At 43.2% G+C, this 22,811-nt stretch overlaps 1 protein-coding gene across 2 annotated transcripts in view; it reads right to left on the reverse strand.

The window, feature by feature from the left end:
* Nucleotides 1–14,490: 14,490 nt before the first annotated feature.
* Nucleotides 14,491–22,811, reverse strand: part of OTUD7A (OTU deubiquitinase 7A) — a 39,406-nt gene continuing 31,085 nt past the window's right edge. For both annotated transcript variants that reach the window (XM_081964456.1, XM_081964455.1), the window contains 3 exons: nt 17,929–18,043; nt 17,214–17,298; nt 14,491–16,362 (listed from right to left, as the gene is read on the reverse strand). In XM_081964456.1, the coding sequence (XP_081820582.1) occupies nt 14,932–16,362; nt 17,214–17,298; nt 17,929–18,043 (1,631 nt within the window). In that variant the 3' untranslated portion in view covers nt 14,491–14,931. The remainder of the gene's footprint in view (nt 16,363–17,213; nt 17,299–17,928; nt 18,044–22,811) is intronic.

The raw sequence follows: 22,811 nt of genomic DNA on the forward strand, positions 1-22,811 counted from the left end.
CGGGAAACAGGTATTCCTCTGATTGGTCAATGGGCGTGCCTCATCCCTATAAAAGGGGAACCCTCCGACCACAGAGCAAGCTGGATCACTACTACTACTAATAAAATGAGCTGTTGAGTTACTTCGTGTCCGCAGTCTGTCTCTCGTTGCCCAGATCTAACACAGTGTTTCCTTAGATGTTGTGCAGAAGGACACAAGGTTTGAAAGGGGCCATCAGAAAGGGCCAATTCTGCAGGAATGCAATCACCACCACTGAAATGGCATACTTCTAATGAGGTATCCATTCCATAAATATATTTGCATCCTTTAGGACTCCATTTCTGCACTTCCAAAGAGAAGATCTGCAGAAGATCTGGAAAGATGGAACATGGCTTCCTGTTCAAGGCAAGGTTCATGGAGAGAGAAGTGAGTTGGAGAGGTTGACCAAGGTAATCCAACAAACATGTTCCTGTTGGACATCACAGGAGTTCCACATGGCATGAGAACAGTTAACTCCAGTCAATTGTAAAGGTCAAAGGGATACTTTTACCACCCCTTCCCCCCATATCTCAAAGCTATGTAGGACTCAGCTCCCTCCTTCTCATCCTTTTGATTCATCTCCCCTGTCCATATTTAGCTCATTTTCAATTGAGAAAGGCGGCTGGGAGTCCTGCTTGTATCAAAGAAGAAAGAGCTCACTTGGTGGTCCTTCTTTGGGGTGGTCTCCACATGATGCTCCCTGAGGTGGGAAAGGAAGGGAGTTAGAAATTCAGTCACATGAGCATGAATGCCTTTTCTGTCGCATTCAGTTTGCAGTAGGGAGTGGGAGAAACAGAAACTAGGTCTTCCCAGCCTCCTTTGTAGAAGCTGGGAAGATATCAAAATTGTCTTTTTCGTTGGGGCGTTGGGACTTGCATTGTTGGGAATCAGAGCTTAGTACTTCCTGTGGGGCATGGTTGACTTGGGCAGCCATTGGATGTGAAAGTATCCAGTGAGACTCATCACTCAACTTCATCTTTTGGATTGAAAGGGAATTGGAGAACATCAGAACATCAAGGTCATTGGATATCTTCTTGTCCAACCCCCTGCAGGGATCTATCATGATTGACAGATGGCCATCTGGCCTCTACTTCAACACCTCCTTCAAGGAGAGATCACGACCTCCCAAGGTAGCCTCTCCCTGTTGACCAATTCCTCCTCCTCTCTGGATATTTTTTCCCAGGGTTTTCCAACCAAAATCTATTTCTTGGTCATGTGAATGCAATGGCCCCTTCTCTTTTTGCCAGTTTATTTATGGAAGACTCATGGCTAAGATCTATCTAAAAAAAGCTCTACCTGCAACCAGCTCATGATTCACATCCCAGTGAACTAACAATGCCTTTGCACATAGCCACAAGAACCCATCTTCCAAAGCCGTGTCACAAGCTCCACCAAGGGCTGCATAGACACCTACGAGTCAAGTTGAACTTCTGAAGTTTCCAGGGTCCCCACCCATGTTGACTCCAGCCTAGTCTACAACTCAGCAGATCTAACACTGCTTAATTTGGGGGAATCAGCCAAGGTCAATTAGGCGTTGCCACTTAACCATGGACAGGTGTTGTGCAGGATCCTGATGATATCAACTCTCCTTGTCTCTGGCTCTTGGGTCTAGAGGCAGGTGGCCACTTTGATTAGAATTCTTTCTTTTGGGGAGAGACAGAAAGGGGTGGCTGGGAGGGGGAGAGATACAGAGAAGGGCAAGGGAGAAAACAGTAGACAGGTGCTGCACACTTTTATTTGGGCAAAAGGTCTGAAGGCTCCTTTCTTTTCCAGGAGCTTCGTCTTGAAGAGAAAGTTTTTGGTTGAAAAGGTCGCTTGTTGTCTGATCTTCCTTCCACCCTCCCTTGTCTAACATGGAAAATACAAAGGGGAAACTGGCTGGTCAGGAAGGAGAGGAGGTTTTGTTTGGCACATCTGTCCCAGTCTTTGCATTCAGCCAGCCTCCTGTCACACGAAAACCAGGGCTGGTGGTGTTTCTTTTTAAACGAAATGGTTGCTATTCTCAGTTTAATCATCGCAAAATTGGTGCACGGTGGAATTTTCCTTGCCTTCTGCACATTTCTTACCCTTTTCTTTTTCTACCGTAAAAGGTATTTATATAATTTTTCAAACCTACCTTTCCTCTTTTGGACCTGAAATCATAGTGATTTTCAACGTGTGTTTACAGGAACTCACCACGTCTCTCATTCTAATTATATGTGTCAAATAACCTGACAAGAGGCAGAAGCTGGTAAGGAAACAACCATGCTGGGCTCCTGCTTTGTCAGGACAAAATGCCCCGGGATTTTGGGTGAAACTCGGTTGTGGTGTGGAATCCCGAACATCTCCTCTGGAGAAGAACATCTTCATTTCTAGAATCTCCAAACAGACAGCTGCAACTGGAGGCTTCTGTAGGTGAGCTACTGGAAAAACGTGATCGAGGAGGGGACTCTATGAACCCCATGATTCGCAATTGAGGAGATTGAATAACTCCTGGGTAATAACTCCAACTACAAAAGCCGTAGCTAAAAAAAAAACAGCAAGTCACGAAATAAACAGACTGATCATCAAGAGCAGCTCAGCTATTGCTCAGGAGAAGTAGATCCTCTGCACAAAGAGAAGAAGCTACAAAAATGAAATCATCTCAGGCTGTTCTGGAAGAACAGTAAAGTACTATAAATCATAGTGTTTAAAAGGCAGAGACCGTTTTATACCAAGGGCAAGAAGAAACCCTGTTGCAAAGCATCAGCTCGGACGCAGGGGAGTGAGGCCCATCCTGGAAGGCAGAGTCACATCTAAATTATGTGACTAAATTATCCAGAGGAGTTACTCCATATTATTTCTGGCTGGAATATATATTTTTTAAAAACCAGCAGTAGACTTATGTGGTAGAAGCACACAGGGGGTTGGTTTTCATTTTCCCATCTCCCTGTATTGAGACTTACATCGCCATCTGCTGAGCTAGAAGTAGAAAGCCTCTATTTTTGAAGGTGACATTTCCAGCTAGTCTCTAAATCAGGGGTCTTCAAACTTACCGACTTTAAGACTTGTGGACTTCAATTCCCAGAATTCTCCAGCCAGGTATTCTCAGGCCTGCAGCCATCTTTTCTTTTGGATCTTTGGCCTGCCACACTTTCTATTATTCTACTATGCATTTTCTGTGCTGGAAAATGGGAGGGGGGGATTGTATGAAGTGAGATGCTATGTAGCCGTAACAAAACTTTTGGATGCTATTTGGAAGCCTGACAGCTATGCTGGCTGGAGAATTCTGGGAGTTGAAGTCCTCAAGAAAGTTACCAAGTTTGGAGACTCTAAATCCTTCACCATTGGGAATGTCTCACTTACAGTTCCTTCAAACAAAGTATTCAAGCTATGGGGTCTTTGGTGCTCTCTGAGCTTGGATGTGTCCTTGCAGGCATTTCATGACCCAATTAGGTAACATCATCAGTGCTAGTCGGGTTACCTAGTTGGGTCATAAAATGTCTACAAGAAAACAACCAAGCTCAGAGAGCACCCATGATCCCTCATATCAGTCCCAAGCTACAAATGTTCTCATTTATTGGTAATTCAAGGTGTCTTTATACCCCCAACTCTCTCACCTATATCATCCCACCCTCACCTCTAAAATGAGTTGCTCAGTTATCCCACTGTTTGATGTATATGGAATTCCTCTCAAATCCTGGGGAGAAACTGGGCTTCCTCTTTTCTTTCTTACGGTGACGAAGGCACTTCTAGAAGCTGAAGGGAGATTTCATTGCAACTTCTGATCCAGAAGCTGAAGGGAGATTTCATTGCAACTTCTGATCCAGAAGCTGAAGGGAGATCTCATTGCAACTTCTGATCAGCAGCCACCTCAAAGGTCCTCAGTTGCAAATACAAGAACCTTTTCCCTGCTTCTCTATGGATTTCAAAGGTTTCATGCAAAGTTGAGAAAGATTCAACCCAAGCCAGCTTGGATCCAATTCATGGGTTAATTGCAACCTCTGAAACTGCCTTCTCTTTCTTTCACACTCTTTATATAAGTAACCCTTGACTTGGCTTTGGATGACGATGAGTCAAGGAAGCTTTTGTCTGGGGGAAGTTTCCCAACTCTGCAGGAAGCCTCCTTGAGTCATTTGTGTACTTTGAGACAACTGGAACACACCCACTTGCTATGTCATAACCAAGGCTCAGAAATGGAGTTTAGAAAGCCTTCTTGCCTGGAAAACTCTGGGGAGTCCAACAGCTATCCTTTAATTTAGTCTGCCAGCCTACTGTGGAAATAAATTGAAAATAGCTGTGGATAAATTGGGATATGGGATTGGGGAAAAAATTAGCTGGGCAGCAGAACGATGAACTAGAAATTGACTATATGCCAACTAGAAGGACCGTGCCAGGCTGGAGAACTTGTGCTGCAGCCAAAGACGGCCTTATGCAAGCATCAGGTTGCAGGCTGAGAGATTACTTCTCACTCTGGTGCACCAGGGACTCCAAGAGGTCATTTCTTCTCTCCCCCTTAAATCCTGCTTAAATAAAGCCTCTCAGGACATCTGGGCTATTAATAGAGTTCCCGATTTCAAGAATTTCTAGCGTTCTAGCATGGTTGGAGTTTCCTTCAAGGGGCAAATAGGTCAGGGGATCTGCTTGTGTCCCCAACATAGATGCTGAGATGTTGGTTTGGAGCACATGTCCAGTCAGGTGGCTGTGGCAAACCACATACAGATCTGAGGACTTCTCCAGAAACTTCATGCCACAGAGATAGGAACTGCTGCCATTGATGAATTTCCCCCCAGTGTTAAATCTTGGTCTCCATCGTCCCTGTTTGCTTTCCATAAGTGCTTTCTGAGCAAGTATTCCCAGCTCAACACTTCTCTTCCATTCCCTGCTTGAAGGACCCTGTGTTAGCAGAGCTTGGGGAGGCAGGGAATGTTGTAGGCCCCATCCCCAAGGGAGATACACCTGGTGGGACCCAGAAGAAGGGCCTTCTCGGTGGTGGCTCCCTCTCTCTGGAACATCATTCCCCCAGAGATTAGAACAGCCCCCACTCTAATTCTCTTCGGGAAGTCGCTGAAGACCAGCAGGACTGGGGAATGCAGAGCGGGATGGAGCCCATTGGATGGCTCATGTGATCGGCTGTCGCTGGGGCAGGGTGGTGGTTTTATTACATTGATTGATTTTATTACATTAATTGATTTGACTTATTATTAGTTTTACTGTTTTTAGATGTGGTTTTTATATTCTGTAAGCTGCCTTGAGTTGCCATCGGCAAATAGGCAGCAATATAAATTTAATAAATAAACAAACAAACAGCCCAGGTGATCTCTTAACTGTTGGATTTCATTTCCAGCAGCTGGGAAAAAAACCTCCCTGGTCCATGTTAAGGCAAATTCAGAACAGTCTCCAGGAGAAATATCTTCTTCATCTACATTGTCTTTTCTTTGCAAATGTATTGTCTTTAGTTGAAGGAATCCATCCCAAAGCAAGGGTAAGGCAGCGTTTCTCAATAGGGTGGACTTCAACTGTGAGGAACTCTGGGAGTTGAAGTCCACCCTGCTTAAAATTGAAGTCCACATCCCTTTAAAAGGACCAAAGTTGAGAAACATTGGAGAGTACCGTAAAGGTATCTTGCTGTCAGCACTCTGCATGAGTCATTTGATTGTAGGCTTAGTGCTAATTCGTGGTGCCTTGATCTACAATGGATGGGAAAGTCTTCTGGCACCATTTTAATAACAACTTAGCTCAGAGCCCTGGAGGGACTATTCCATGCACCAGCCAGTTAACTCCTTCAACCAGTAGCTCTCGCTTCACTCTGTTGAAGGTGGATCTATCTCTGTTTGAGAAAAGTGGTTTCTCCACTCCCTGGACGGAGCTGGGAGGTGGGATGGTTCAGTCAGCTCCCAAAGGATGAGAGCAGAGAACCAGCTTTAGATCGTTAAGAGAACCTGCTTCTTCCATGGGGCCATCAGGGTAGGTCCTCCAGGGCAGATGGGTAGACCTCTCTGCAGAAGGATGGGAACGCTGCCCAAAGGTAGCCATGGCAACTCATCACATTGGCCAAGAAGATGAAGCAAGAGCGTTGAAGTGCTGTCCAAAATATCCCTTGTTGCATCACACCTCTTCAGTAAGTCTCTTTCATAACAGCCTGGGCTTTTATTGACTCAGATGGAACCTTTGAAGGTCATTTTCCACCTCCGGATGGGAAGCCACACAAAAAAAAAGGGGGGGGGGAGTTCATAGATTGCAAGGGGGCCAAGTTTCCTCAGGGGTAGATTCAGCTAACACGAAGCATCTCCACAATTCTTTTCTTCATTTTATCCTTGAGCAGAGAAGGCGGCCGAATTGGGAAATGATCAGTTTATCTCTTGGGCTCTGAGTTGATGAAATGCTGTGGGAACGGAAGCAGCAGCCATTTGAAGGCCTCTCACTTCCCCTTTTCACAGACCAAGAGCTGGTCTTCTGAAGGACCGTGATGAGTTTCTAATTCCTCCTCTTCCTCCAGCACCAGATCAGAGCCCTGGCCCAGTTACTTTAGCAGTGTCAGCAGCTCTGGAGATCCTTAACCAGAGATCTCTGTTACTTAAGATCCTTTCAAACATCTCAAGTTCTGGGATCTTCACAAAGCATCAGAGGTCCATGATTAATGAGGGAAGGCCAGGGAAAATTAAAACAGACCAGGCCTGGGCCTCAATGAAGGGTAGAATTTAGCTATTCTAAAGGCAACTTCCGGTGCTTATTTTTTTTAAAAAAAACAACAATTCAAAATAAATACCATTGATCAGAATAGACAGGCACTCATCTGCTGTCTCTGCAATCCACTTAAGAGACGGCTGTAAGGCACAGTGAAGTGGTATATAAGTCTAAGTCCTATTGCTATCTATTAAGGGTTACCTTAGTCAGGAATGGCAAAATTCTTTGTATTGGTATAAGAGAATATTTGTAGTTTAGGGTTGAACTTTGGGGTCCTTGGTGCTCTCTGAACTTGGTGGTTTCCTTGCCAATGTTTCGTGACCCAACTAGGGGGCATCATCAGTGCAGAAAGGAGTGAGCATATATTGTACATAAACAGAAAGCAAACTCCACTCCCTCCTACAACCGATCATGTTCCCTAGTTGGGTCATAAAACATCTGCAAGAAAACCACCAAGGTCAGAGAGCACCAAGGATGCCAAAATTCTTTGCAAAATGTACCTCTCAAGAAGACATGATCCAAGATTTTAATTCCATTGGAGACAGGCGGCCATTACCTGTGTGAAGTATGTCAGATTAGATCTGTCTTCCCTGGTTGCAGAGGGAAAGGCGTTGAAAGATCCCCTGGAGGCGGCCCAGGGATATTGAGAAGACAATAACCCAATGGATAGGTAGTGGGTGGGTTGTGGTTTCCTTGATTCACTTCTGAGTCAGTACACAGGAGCCTTGAGGCAGCTGCAAGTTATTTTGGTGTTCTGTGTTTTCCAGTCCATCAGAGATCAGAATTATGACTTTTACCCATGAGAAAAACCAGATGAATGGTTATCTTGGAATTCTTCCTCCACCCTAGAGAAAGCAGCTTCTTTGGGGGAGCAATTGTGTCATTCTTCCATCAGACCTGCTATATGTTCAATAGTACAGAACAGAGCAGAATAATAAAGCTTGAAGGGACCTTGGAGGTCTTCTAGTCCAACCCCTTGCTCAAGCAGGAGACCATATACCATTCCAATCTCTTCTTTAAAACTTCCACAACTTCTGGAGGTAAGCCGTTCCACTGGTTAATTGTCCTCACTGTTAGGAAATTCATTTCAGGTTGCTTCTCTCATTGATTAATTTCCCCCCATTGCTTCTTGTCCTGCCTTCTGGTGCTCCGGAAAATAGGTCGAACCCCACTTTGTGGCAGCCCCTAAAATATTGGAATGAGGTGTAATGTCAGGTTTCGTGGATAATTCTCCTATTTTCATTCGTTGCATCACCTCAAACCTGCGCTCAGAATTGCCCGTCGCTTTTAATGGCTAAACTTTAAGAGTTTGAAAGGGAGGTTTCTAAAAAAAGGTAAGAGAAAAAGGAGGATATAAAAACGACCACGTGCAGCTTTTCAATAAAAATCGTTCTGTATTGCAACCTTCGGTAGGCAAACACAGACAAAACGCATTCAAATTGTTTCATAACACTTACAAAGCTTCCTTCACAAGGTTATTACTACCACAGTTCCCACACCAACTTACTAAATTGACGACGACTCTATAATAATAAAGGCGCAAAATATTGCTTCATAGCATATTTTGAAAATAATATAAAAATAATTTTCTATATTATAATTTAAACTTGGCTTGTAAAATTCCAACACAATACAGCCTTTTATGTCTACAAACAAAACATTTACAAACACCTTCCTTTAAGGGATTCTTCTTTTTTTAAAAAAAACAGTATATTATCATTATTTTTTCCTTGGTTTTAAAAAAAGAACCATCGTGTCTACAGGAAAAGCAAGTGTGCAAACAATTGACTGAAGTAATTTGAATTCCAGGCCACGTTCTATTCTGCAAGAATTCTGTAAATTTTGCCAGACATTCAAAGCTAAATGGTCCTACATTGCAAGAGATTCAAACCTCATCAAGGGTGAAGAGCCATTTGGAATGATGGACAGCTATCATTTTTCACTGCTGGTTCATTGCTGGTCCCAAGATCAAGCATTTTCCTTCAGAATGAAGTAGAATATCACCAATCCACCACTTATTTCTTTATACCTTCACAAAAGACTCTTTGAGAACAACAGAAGTGAATGTATATGGGTGATTTAAAAAGAGGCATACTCTTCTACTGCCACTGTCATGAACAGGCGACACGCCTAATTTGGATCTGACATTCTAAATAATATGATTTTGGATTTAGATTTAGATTTATTCCCATTTATATATTCTGGTCCTCGTTGAATATTTTGCAACTGTGTATTTGCACAAGGGTCTTTAATCAGTAATATGCAGCATTTGCCCTGAAGAGAAGTTGGGGTGTTGCTACTTGCTTTCAACTCAACAATTAAAGAGACGCTTAGGAAGCTGAGCTCACAGCCAACATCTCACTCTGCACTTCCCCCAAACTTTGAGTCACACTTCCTTTCCCTTCTTCAATGTACAATAAGAAATTCTGGAATCTCCCCATCACTGCTTACGGTGCTTTTCAAAATTTTGGGGAGTTTCATCCCTCATATGATATTTAACAACAGATTGTTTTTCAAAGGGAGAGACTGACTTTCATTTTGATTGACATGTGCACGTAACTGCACAATATTTCCCTGTAGAATTAGATTTTTCCCCCTCCACTTATCTTCTCTGCTTACAAGAGCTAGATGGGCTTCCATGTCTCCTGTAACATGCATGGAGGGTAATGTGATTATTTCAAATCAACGGCACCGAAGTGCTTAACCTGCACACTCGCTTCCCAGGAAACGAGACAGACATTATTCACACACTGAGCTCGTCCTGGGTCAAGGACATGATTGAATCTGGAGAATGAGGCTGCAGGTTGAGTTAGAACAAGGTTCCTCCACTTTGGCAACGTGGGAATTTGTGGAGTTGAAATCCACGCTTTTTCAAGTTGCCGAGGTTGAAACACGCTGAGTTAGAGGAATCCATATTGAGTTAGAAGAATTTGCACACAGCGTTACCAGAGCTATTGCTACACAACATGTACACAATAGCTCTATGGCCTTTCCACAATGTCTTTCATTGGTCATCTTGCAAATCCCCTGCATGCTTTCCCCCGTTTTAGATATTTCAGTTGGGAACGATGGGGAAAATTGCAGAGACATTGCAAGTGAAAGCATGACAGGTTGTCCAAGGACATAACCATTATTATTGTTGCTGTTATTATTTATTTTGCAAGAAGAACAATGAGTAATTAACTGAAGGTGGAGAAGGGCACCAGCCTTGGAGAAAAACCTTGCTTCCCAGTTCAACTTTTGCTTCTAATGACCTGCTGCAAGATGCCCAGTAGATGTGCTGGAAAACATCTACCACGCACACAACACAACTTCTCTGTAAACACGAGAGGATCATATTTTATTCATTCATTAGCCCTTTGAAATACTTGTTTTAAGTGAGTTATTACAAAGTAATACGTATCGTTTGCTTACAAACCTTTCCTTAGCTCTTTTGCTCTGTAGAAGAAAGGCTAAACTGTTTGCATAATTTTTGTCTTTTAATAATATTAGTAGAATGGCTCAAACCTGTCCAGAAAACCACCTACTTTCTCCGATGCAACTTCCCTCTATTATTTATGTATATTTTAAACATAAATCTTTTTTAAAAAAAATTTATCTGTAAAAACATTGCTTTGCCCAGAACAGTTAGCAACACTAAGTACATTCAACCACTGTTCCAAGGTCTGACACAGCAAATAAAGAGGATAATCCACCAGAAAAATATTCTTGCACAAGTGCCACTGAAATGACAGGCGTGAATTAAGTTGTCCTTGAGTGACTCCTGTGCATTTCAGCAGGGCTTGTGTAGAAAATCCTCTGTTTTTGCACAACAGCCTCCGAAAATAATCCACCCCCAAATTCCGACATCTATATTGGGACTGTTTTTTTTTTTTTTCTGCACAACTACATTCTTCACTTAGAATTCACTTCCAGGAATCCCACTAGCCCTTAACACACTGAATTGTCTACAATATCCACTTGTCCCACCCCTGACCCAACTCACAAACTTGTACAACACAAATGGAATAAAACGGTAGTAGCATAACGGATTGTGGGTATGTTTGTGTCTTTGTATGCACATGTATTCACACTTACAAAGAAAGAGAGAGAGAGAGAGAGAGAGAGAGAGAGACAGTGAATGAGAAAAGATTTCTGGTAAAATCTGGTTTGGCTTCAATAAAATACAATCCCTCAGGAACAGAACGTTAATCTACATGGAAAAAAATTAACAATTTATAGTTTTGAATCTTTTTAAAAAAAATATCCACATAATTTTTCATAAAAGTTCTAATTCCAGCAACTTTTCATATGTTCATGTATTTCTACTTTTCTTCCTGTAACTGTAAGTAGTGGTAATACTGTGAGGGACTCAAAACTTTTCTTTTTTTCTTTTTCTTTCTTTTTTTCTTTCTCTTTCTTTCTTTCTTCTTTCTTTCTTTCTTTCTTTCTTTCTTTCTTTCTTTCTTTCTTTCTCTCTCCCTCTCCACTAACTATTGACTTCTTGCTATTTCAAGGATTTGCGTTACTCCATAGTAATTGTAGTCTTTGCAATAATTTAAGGATTAGGCTTCAAATCAAATCGTGAAGAAGAGAAACAGTGGAATGATTCAAGTAGAATCATTTTGCTCCAGGGCAGAGAATCAATTATTTCATGCCTTAAGACTGGTAACATATCTTATAAGTTGCTTGTTTGTGCACATCATTCGGAAAAGACATCATTTGTGGCAGAAAGATGTCTTTGAAAAAAAGAAAAACAAACAGCATCCTAGTGACAATTTTTTAAATAACTGCCTAACTTCCCCTACAGAATGTCTACCGAGATTCTCAGCCATCCAGGTCATGGTTCTCCCAAAGGTGCTTTTTCAAGAGCCAATGGGGCTTTTTTGGGTTTTTCCTTCAGAACTGGAGAAGCTTCTTGGACGAGAAGAGAAACATCTTCACAGAAAGTCAAAGAAAGACCAGTTGCCTCTTGAGAAAAATAACTTTGGGTTCACCTACAGAAGTATTTGTGGGAATAGTGAAGGCTGTTTCTTCACCAATGTATCAGTAGTAATAAATGTTTGCTTAATTCAACCTCCCTTAAAAACAATGTCCAATTTTTATGTCTGTCTGTCTGTCTGTCTCTCTCTCTCTCTCTCTCTCACACACACACACACATTATGAAATACAATCACAGGTTGCTCCATCAGGTACCATAGTTTCTTTGGCCAAAGAAATGAATCAGCAATCACCACAACCAAGGAGGAACATCAAGACCCCACAGCCTTCTTCAGCCCTGGGAGGGGGACTCCTAGGGATGAACTGGACACCAGGTTCAAGACTCAGACATCCCAGTCCCACCTCAGCTGAATATCTTGATCCCAAAGTGGAAGCACAAAAGGCATGGAAAAGACATTCTCCAACACGTTCGTCCTCCCAGATCTTAGAGGAAACATTGACAAAAAAAGCCAATTAGTATTAACATAGAGTCATCTCTCTCTCTCCCTCTGATTTCCCAAAGACTAGGAATAAGCTAGGAATCAGGGTTTCTATACACATCCTGGTACTCTCCTTGTGGTTGGGCCCATAGATGTGATAACCTGACGCCATTCATGGGGAAAAGTTGGTCTTAACTGAGAACTGCCACACCTTTCCAAAGACACAAAAAACGGTTATAGTCAAGTATTATTCAACCTTCCAAAATTAAAATACTTCTTCCAAGATGCCAAGGAAACTTTCTCATTCCTTTTCTAGGCCGGCATGAATGCATCAGCGATTGGCTCTCCAGAAGACTGACAACAAGGTGGGTGAAACGCACTAGTGAATAACCATGGAGAGTAGGCACCATTGCTTTATATTTAGGGAGGCAGAAGAACCAAATATAAAATGATGCATGATCAGGAGAGGAATTCTTACACCTGGGTGTAAGGATCTTGAATGAGCTTTTCAAAATCACGTGGATGTTTGAAGGTGCTTTCAAGTTAGGGACAAATGGTTTCCCTCCCCTTTTTATGAATGGAATGGAATCAGAGGAACGGAGTGGATGAGGCCGAGATGTAAGTTAGGACAGATGTAGACAAAAATTCTCCTAAGAGTTAGGTTATATTGCTCTGTATAAGAATGTAGCACATTCTTATGCCCTAACAGCTTAGGTCTGCCAATGAAGAAGATGAGTACAAGACAAAAATGCAATTGAATAGGAAGGAATCCAATTATGGATTGCATCGTGGTTTTTATAACAAACCACTGGCTTTGAAAAAGTAGGGAGAAGATCAAAGTGGTTCCTGCCACTTTTTTCCTCAGGTCTTCCTGATTAAATCTAACTTAAACCAGAAGTGAGGGAGTTACCACGACTATTCTTCCTGATAGGTGGAATGGCTTTTTCTGAAAGATCGTGAATGCAGCTGAGGAGTCTATCTGAACTCAAGAAAAATTATTTGAGGAAGAAAAGATTGGTGTGGAAACTAGAATAGCTTATCTGACTGTTTTGACTATTTCATCAGCTACGCATGGACATTATAAAATGTTATAATCCCTTATTCGGTCTGCCTGCTCCAAGACTAGAGGCCACTTCTGAAGGTTTAACATCTTCAGATGATGGAGATGGTCACTGGCCAAGATGTTGACAAGGGCTAAATGTTCAGATATGGTATCAATTTGGAATCCCCTGCAAAATTTCTCTGTTTCTTTGCAAGACCAAATTCTGGACAAGGATATTCAGGCAGCTGGCAGTTTGGAAGATGCTGTTCTCAAGAACTTGGATTGGGAGCAAGAATGCCATCTGTCCTTATTTTGCCGCAAATGAGATTTCCCTTTATTGTCCTCTGCTTATTCTTATGGCTGATTTTAACTCTGATTTATATTTTGATGGATTTTACTATTTAATGGTTGCTGGCTGCATAAAGCTATCCATCTGTAAAACAAATAATCAGGCTTGTCCCATTTATACAACGTGAGACCTGTGACAAAAACAATTCGATACCTCTAGAAAAGTTATCCAGCTGGTTCAGTAATCCACAATCTCAGAGTTTTTAAAATAATTGCTGAAATAATCCAGCTGCTCGTCCTTTTTCTGAATTCAAATGTAGAGGCGCCACGTTTGAGAACATGTAGAAAAACACACCCCGAGAAAACCCACAGCTTGCTTTTCAAAAATAGGTGTCCATAATTTAACATCAGTGCAAATGAATACAGACCATTTTTGCCATCTTTTCTGGAAAGGGAAGGATCTGGGTGACAGGCTACAGAAAATTTGGAATGAAGAAACATCTGGGGGAAAAATCTAACTAAATAACGTTGCAATAACAGTATTCCTAAAATGATTCAGCCTGCAGGGCAGGACTACAAGCTGACCACACCAGGCTCTGCACTATCCTGACCCTAAACTGTAAAGTGCTTGTTTTTAGTGTGAGAGTTAATATTTTAATATCAGCCGGCAAGGTTGTGCCATGAAAGGGGAGACCTTTTCATCTTGAGCAATTGTTATAGCCCAAAACCGGAGATCACTTAGAGGAATGAATGAACGAATATGCTCCTGCTGGGGGTCGCAGACCCATGCTTTCATTTGTGGGTCTGTGGGGAAAGGGGGTTATAAAAACCACAGTTTGTAGCAAGGGTGTGAGTGAGTTAATATGTGCTAATCACACCTTAACGATGCTCGCTTCCTTTAAAAAGAAAAACGGAAAGGGAGGAAGAGCGATGGGACATGACATTTCTTCTGTGGAGATGATGATCTACAACATGGAGTGGGGAACTGTGGCCCTTTTGTGATGTGTGGACTTCAACTCCCAGAATTCAGCTCGTCCACAAGTCAACAAGCTGAATTCTGGGAGTTGAAGTCCACACGTCATAAAATGGGTCAGAGTTCCCCACCTCGGACCTCCAGCATGAGGCAGACACATTTGTACACTTACCACATCTTACACGTCTTCTATTTTTATGACTTTTCCCCTAATCTTTCTACTACCTGAGTGATGTCAGTGTGAATTCAGGCACCATTAGTAAAGTTTTGACCACACGGATACAGCACTGACAAAGAAGTAAAGATCCCCTCCGATTACCAGCGTATGTAAAAAAAAGACACCAACGAAATGGGAAGCCACCAACTCTTGATTCTCCAAGGATCCTCTCTCTCTCTCTTTTTTTTTTCTTCCTTGTCCCCACCATCCCTGGAAAAATAATTAAAAAGCTAGCGCTTTCTAGAATCCCCCCCTGGTCTTTCCTCTTCCAGTCCCTTACCACATACACTATGTCCTAAGTAAGAAAAAGAAGGAAATAAATATTTATTTGGAGAGAGCTCCACGGTCTTCAATGCCGGGACCTTTTACTCTCCCGCTCCCGGCGTTTGAGTTCCTCTTTGTAGCAGCAGGAACAGAAGTTCTTGGTTTCGGGGCGGCCGTAAAAGGAGCAATTCTCCGTCTTGCAGCGGTTCTGCTGGATGGCATACAGAGGGCAAACTGCAGTCCGGTTGCGGTTCTTCTCATTGTTCAACCAGGTTTGTGGGGCGTCTTCGTCCACGTACTCTAAGCTGTCTCTAATGTCGTTGCTATTGTTAAACCCATTGGTGTACGTTTGGGACTTGGGCTCCGTGGGCAGAGCGTAGGCCAAGGATTCCACCGTGTTGATGGTGCGGATGTCGGCTATCCGGGCCGGGCTATAACTCTGCGAGGACAACGAGCGGTTTTGCTGAGGGTAGGTGGCGCAGCTTTTGAGGGTGCCCACCACGGGCTTGTAGACGTCGTCTTGGAAGCTGGATGGCTTGGCGTTGAAGTCGTGCAAGTGGATGACGCTCTGCCTTTGGATGGGGGGCATATGGCTATAATGGGCAGACACTGGGATGGGCCCACTCTTCTTGGCACCGTTGCTAGGTGACGAAAAGGAAGCTGGCGTGGGACTGGAACGGTCTTTGAACTTTAAAACCAGCTGAGTGGTATGGCTTTGAGGCAACACTGGTGATGCCCTCCCCTGAGGAGACGAGTCCAACTTCTCCTTGGAAAATCCTTCTTGGTCCAGTTTTCGAGACGAGGAGCCGCTGAGAGCCGCCGCCTTCTTCTCTGCCTCTTTCCTCTTCTGCTCTTGCTCGGCGCTGAAGCGCTCTTGGGCACTGCTCAAGTAGTGGCCAATCATCTCCTCGTGGAACTGGTGCCTATGGCTGGTCAGGAGAAGGCCGGCAAATATGAACTTCCGCTCTCCTTGCATGGCAGCTCTCAAGATGTTGAGACTCAGCTTCACGTCCGTGCTGTATTTCCAGGAGTCCGGCGGCTTTTCAGACGGAGATTTCGAACTGGCTTTTTCCGCAGGGGAGATACTCGCCTTCTCCGTGGGTGATGGGGTGGTCTTCTCCGAGGGAGATGTGCTCGCTGAGCGGCCCGATTCCTCTTTGCTTCCTTTACGCGACTTCGACTTCTTCTCTTTAGCCTTCTCCGTCATCTCCCCGTTTTTGCTGTTCCCGGCGTTGGCTCGGTTGATCTTCCCATGGACCAGTCCACCAAGGCCACCCATGTTCTTCTTCAGCTTGATGCCCAGAGTCTTGCTGAGGCTTCCAAGTTTGTTAGCCACCGAATCCCCTCGGTTCTTCTCCTTGTCTTTCCTCTGCTTCTCTTTCTCTTTCCCGTTTTTGCCGTTATTGCCGTTGGAATTACTACAGATGGAGTCCCTGTCTGAATCCATGGAGTCTGCCAGTGACTGGACATCTTCTCCGGCTGAGGCCGTAGGAGACTCTGGTTGAGCCAACGGCGCCTGGGAGGGAAAGCAGGACAACCATTAGAAATAGGGAGCAATTGTACACAAAGAACCGTTGTGTACATTTGCAGGCAGTTTGTCCAAACCCTTCGCTTCTGAAAAATCAATTCAACTCTAAGTCCATGGGTTGTTGTGTGTAACATCTGGTTAACAGCACATCCGGATGAAATACTACAGGGCGGTGGTGAAATTCAACATTTTTTACTACCGGTTCTGTGGGCGTGGCTTGGTGGGCGTGGCAGGGGAAAGGATGCTGCAAAATCCCCATTCCCTCCCCACTCCGGGTCCAGCCAGAGGTGGCATTTGCCGGTTCTCCAAAATACTCAAATATTCCGCTATCGGTTCTCCAGAACCTGTCAGAACCTGCTAAATTTCACCCCTGCTATAGGGACAGCTGGCTTAATATTTTGGGGGGAAATTATGTGGTTTTCATTCAACGCGTTCTAAAAATTTTCACCAAGCTTTTCCAGCCAATGGCATCTGGGATAAGGGATGTTGCAGTGGAAGTAATTAGATGTTAGCAATTTATACAGTTACAGACTGATTTAATCAGGTTAGGCATCATGCCCCATCTGAAATAAGGCTGATGCTACAAGCACAGCCCAAATCATCTATACAACTGAAAACTGTGAGCGATTCCTAGAAGCTTCCTAGATTTTTCCTACCATCCAAGCATTCTTCCTGTAGTGCTGTGCGGGTGTTATTCCCGTAACACAACTGGCCAGGAGGCTGCCTTTTGCCCTTGTGTTAATGCCCAGCCCTGGGTTACCAGTTTCTGAGCGGAAACTCAAGCCAAACCATGAGACCTTCCTTCTCTCTCAACCCAACAGGCAAAGGAAAAACGTTACCCGTGTTTCTGACGGCATCCGGATCCAGGTTACGTTCATGTAACTGTGCAGAAGGTTAAGCTTTGCCTCCAGGGACAGAATCAAACTGGGAGCACAAAAGAGAGAGTGGGGGAAGAAAAAATACCACACCGTGTCTTATAGGCTACACAAAAGGAATTTCCACAGGTGTTCACACTGCAAAATGATCTCTCCAAATCGCAATCTTAAAAGTAAGGATAGTGTCCGAGGTGTTAAAGATCGTAAAAAAACACCTCTAACTGTCTCTTGATCTGACAGGCTCAAAGAAAAGCCTGCCATCGGCACCAGGAACAACCGGAAGTCCCCCACAAGGATTGAAAAATGGACCCCATTTGTGTCTCCTCTGGTGAGACCCTTAGACTTATATACCGCTTCACGGTGCTTTTACAGCCCTCACTAAGCGGTTTACAAAGTCAGCCTCTTGCTCCCAACAATCTGGGTCCTCATTTGACCCACCTCGGAAGGACGAGTCAACCAGGAGCCTGGTGAGATGCAAACTGCCAAATTGCAGGCAGCCGGCAGCCAGCAGAAGTCGCCTGCAGTACTACACTCTAACCACTGCGTCACCTCAGCTCTTGATTGTGTTACAAGAGCACTAAAGCTCCAATTTTTCCCTTGGATTTGCAATCCCCACAAAGCGTCCTGGACACACACAAGGGCCGTTTTTGAAATCTTTAGAGACTAAAAAGAATCTTACTTGGCCAATTTGATGTTATCACTGTCATCCGTGCCCCATTCCCAGTCTTTGCCTGGGTCAACCGCAAAGTGCAAAGGCAGTAACTTATGTTCAGAATCGGTCAGAGGGATCACCGCTAAAAGGAAAGAAGAAAAGTTCAGAAAGGAAGATGACTTGGGGAAAAAAGAAGAAATGGCTGAAGAACAAGAGAGGAGGGGGGGGGAACTAAATGGCTAGTGGCATACTTATGGCATAACAGCAATGCCAATCTAGATATTTTGATAAATGGCCTTTTCAGCCTCAAGCAGAAAAGTAAACAAGCTGCACCCATTTTTGTTCTAATAAATTCTCAGCAATCTTTTACAGATTTTTTTTGAAGTTTTTTTGGCAAGGAGCACTGTAGCCTCAAGGTTGCATCTTAACATCCTTTAGCAATGTGCCTTGCAGAAGGGTTTCGAACTTTCAAAGCCACAAAGGTCCTTTTTCAGGAGGGACACAAGGAACCTCTGTACATTTGCATATATGTACAATAAAAATGTACATATAAACCCTTCCCTTCCCCTCTGTCCTGTCAGAGCTGAAGAAGCTTCTTGGATGAGAAGCGAAACGTCTTCAAAGAAGAAGAAATTAATAGTGGATGTTATTATCCACTATTAATGTCAGTACTATTTTTATTTTTTAATATATTGTAAAACATTATGTCTATTGCTGGTCTATGACCGTAATAAAGACACATTCTATTCTTCTTCAAAGAACAAACAAGAAAGTCCAGTTGCCTCCTGAAAAAAGCATCTTGGGACAACCGTGACCTGCAGGACTGAGAATCTCTACAGACCTTTAGCTAGACAATTTGGGATGAAGACCCTTGGAGTGGGGTGGGAGGAGGAATGGATTTCCAGAGGGAAAATTGCAGACTACAGATGACCCTGAGGACAGAGACAAACCCCCAAGTGGCCTCAATGACCCTCTAAAAGGATGCAAATGACCAGCTGTCTGCAAGGAACATAAATCCTTTCGTTCCCCACCATTCAGTCAGAGCTGAAGAAGCTTCTTGGGTGAGAAGCGAAATGTCTTAAAAAAAAAACCCAAAGTCCGGTTGTCTCTTGAAAAAAGCATTTTTGGGACAACCACGACCTGGATGTGATGGAGGATCTCTACAGATTTTTAATGTTCCAAGTATTTCACATGCATTAGAAAACGTCAGCTGCTAATACAAAAGGAGATCTTGTATACGGGAAATATATGTCCCACCTAGATCAATAAACACCGCGATGAAGGGAGAAACTCAAATGGCTTGTCATATTGTCACTCTATCGCTAGATGGCACTCGCTCCGTATGGCAGTGACCGGCCCTCGTTTAAAAGCAGGAAGCCTTTGGAGTAAAAGCAGCAGAGAAGCTGTGGCTCTTTGGATTAATCCATTACAGGTGCCAATGAAGCAGCATGTAATCTGAGGACATCTTACGCAACTTTGCCAAGAATTCTGGGTCACACCTGTTAGGCTCTTCAGAGACGTTTTGAAAGTCTCGTTTTGATGTGAGGGGTATTTTAGAAGGAAACGAAAGGATTAACCATGAGAATGAAGCCCCGTGGAGAGATTTCACCACCGAACCACATTTTGCAAACGTCTTTCTTCTCCTGCTCTTTAAATAAAATTGCAGCATATTAAGAGGGAAAGGGGCAATGGCCAAGCTACCTGTCTTCCCTTCCTGTTCTTCCACTGTTAACTGTTAAAATTCCCTTTCGGGAGAGGGGGCGGTCTATAAGCGCTCAGTAAATAAATAAATAAAATAAACAGAAATGTTGTAAGATGCCGGCAGGAATCTTTGCATTCCAGTATGTCATCATATGTTCAATTTTTTTTAATAGGAATATACTGTATGCTTCCTCATGTAACAGGGAATATATAATGCATACAGGCACTGCCAGTGTATGAACGGACTTTTATTCTAATAACAAGACCTAAAATCTTATCTAAATCTATATCTAAAATCTAATAACAAAACCCACAAAAAAATAGGAGAACGATAGCCAAATTCAAACTTTCCATAAGAATACGTCCAGACTGACAAAATATCAAAAGAAATTACACTTTTAATTCAATTAACTTAACCAGTGGAGCGTTCCTGCAAAATAGTACAATCCACCTCCAGTGACCACTGAAAAAGATTCTGTGCAAATAAAAAACAGCCCACTGGATCACTCAATCCATTCTAAGGAGTCCATCTCCCCCTCAGATCTTCAAATAATGCAGTTGTAACCCATTGCGATGGATTGGACACGACTTCGCAACTAACAACAAACCCATTCAAACAATGAATTGATGAACAGCACAGCTAAAAATGGCAAAAAGCTCAAAATAATCACTGGGAAAGCACAGATAACTAAGTCAAACTTCAAAGTTTAGGTGTAAGGAGTTCCTTTCAATTTCATATTTTCAACAAATGCAAAGTTGAGACAGAATCATGCTGCAAATATATACCTCAGTGTCTCTGAACAGTTTCCAGACAGTTGCAAACTTAATAAATGATGGTGATGCAATTAATGCACTGCATTTATATCTCTCCTTTTGTCTGGCTGAAAAAAATTTATCTCTCTCTCTCTCTCTCTCTCTCTCTCTCTCTCTCTCCCTCCCTCCCTCCCTCCCTCCCTCCCCCTCTCTCTTTTGATCTGGAATGACCTTCTCTAGATTTTTTACTGATGATATTAGCTCATCCAAAATGGCTCTATCTTTGCAATCCCCGATGGCTCTAATTTGAACAAATATCCATTTTCTCCTAGGGAAGTTGGGTTGCCACTGCTCCTAAATCCCTTGACAAATGCAAATGTAAATACATAAAAGATGACAATTGCCATCTCTCCCGATTCTTTCCGACCATCTCCTACAACCTGGCAGAAAAATGATCATCTAATCCCACGTTGTTGCTAAGTAGGCAGCCACAGCCACAGCTTCCCTTCCCACTCATAGTGTCTCCTTGTTCTGGGGAAATCAAAGGGGGCTTTGAGCAGCTCTGGGAGAGGAGCCATGGTGTTTCTCCCATCATGGGAAGCCAGGCCCAGGGCAGAAAGAAGGACTTGTGTCTTTGAACTGACAACGCGTGGAAAAAAAGGCTCCTAGGAATACACTGGCCACCGATCCACGATGGAAAAGGATTTCGGCCTGGCCCTTATGCACCGTCATCAGCAGGCTTGAGAAATCGAGAAAGCCACTTCTGCCCTTCCCAGGAAAAGCCCCTTGAAAGAAAACACCGGTGGGAGGATGTAAAATCCCGCCACGGTAGGGCGTGGGTGGGTTCCGGATGCCATTACTACCGGTTCAGTAGTAAACAAAGTTTCCGTGCGTACGTGTGCGCATTTTCATTTAAAACGATCTGCTCATGCGCACAACATTAAAAAACAAATAAAAACGACATTTTTTTAAAATGAAGATTGTTCTGCGTATGTGCACAACAGAAAATCTAAATGGCGGCACCAATCAGAGAACCGGTGCGGTCACGTGTCCTCCGGAGTTACTACCTATTCGGCCGAAATGGACCGGACCCACCTCTGCGCCGCGGGGACTTTCAGCGCCATCGGATCGATAAAATCCAGAGAGAAAATGTGAGATTTCTTTCTGGGGTTCTGAGATTCCTGAAAGCCTTAAATTTTTATTTTTCCAGCGAGGGATGCTACAAGATTTGGGGGAGGGGGATGGAGATGAGAAGGCTCAACATCAATCATCTACTTCACATGAAAACCTCCTGCAGAAATGAAGGCCAAAGGAGGCTGGGAGGAAACCGTTTGGATGCTGGTGTGTGTGTGCGTTCATTTAATATTGAAAGAAGCCACAGGAGGACTTAGATCAGGGGCAGCCTAGAAAACAAAACACAGGCTCCCTTTGGACAAAGCAAACTCAAATGTCTGGAAGAGGTGCGGATCAGTTCCCTTCATCATATGCTTTGTTTACCACCTTTCCTATCAGAGAAATGTACAAGGGGGAGTAGGCTCCTTTGATCTTACTGTTATTATTTTTCTTCTTATGCCTTTCTTTGATTTTTAAGGATGACAGTTGACTGATGTTGTCTCTTCCCTATCAAATTCAGGCTGACTGCATTTTCCAAGCATATTGAGGGATGAAGAAGGAGAGGGGGAGGTTGAGGAACACGTGTGTTAAGGAGTTTATCCCCACATCACCTTCCAAAAGCCTCAAAAATAAAAGAATACAATAATAATACAATAGCAGAGTTGGAAGGGACCTTGGAGGTCTTCTAGTCCAACCCACTGCCTAGGCAGGAAACCCTATACCGTTCCAGACAAATGGCTACCCAACATCTTCTTAAAGACTTCCAGTGTTGGGGCATTCACAACTTCTGGAGGCAAGCTGTTCCACTGATTAATTGTTTTGACTGTCAGGAAATTTCTCCTCAGTTCTAAGTTGCTTGCGGGTTTCTAAGCACAGTATTGTGTGTTTCTAAGCACAGATGAAGTCCTGTTATTCTACCACCAGTTTAAACCGGGGTTTTTAGTCTTTTATCACATTTTAATCCAAAGCCACGAGACTTTATTATTTCCCCAGCAAAAAAAGGATTATCTTGTTTTTCACAACTGCCTGTGCATGTAATCGAGGGCTCCCTTGTCTGATAACTAGTCTTTTCCTTCTTCCAGGCACGGGTATCGTTTCAGTAACTTCATAATAACCTGCAAAATTTTATTTTCCCCTGAGTTCGTTTTACTTTTCGTTTTCAACTCTCTCTTGGAGAATATTCAAGAGAATTCAGGGGAAACAAACCTCATTAAAAATATAGACACACCGGAGACATTTTTACTGTTGATAAAAGGCAAAATGCCTAGAGCACCTAAAGAAAAAGATAAGGGGAAGGATTGCTTCTATTTTAGCAATTGGATACTTAAATTTAGAATTGACCT

The sequence above is a fragment of the Natrix helvetica genome (genome assembly GCF_964273705.1).
Source record: "Natrix helvetica genome assembly, chromosome: 12".
In the NCBI taxonomy this organism is placed as follows: Eukaryota; Metazoa; Chordata; class Lepidosauria; order Squamata; family Natricidae; genus Natrix; species Natrix helvetica.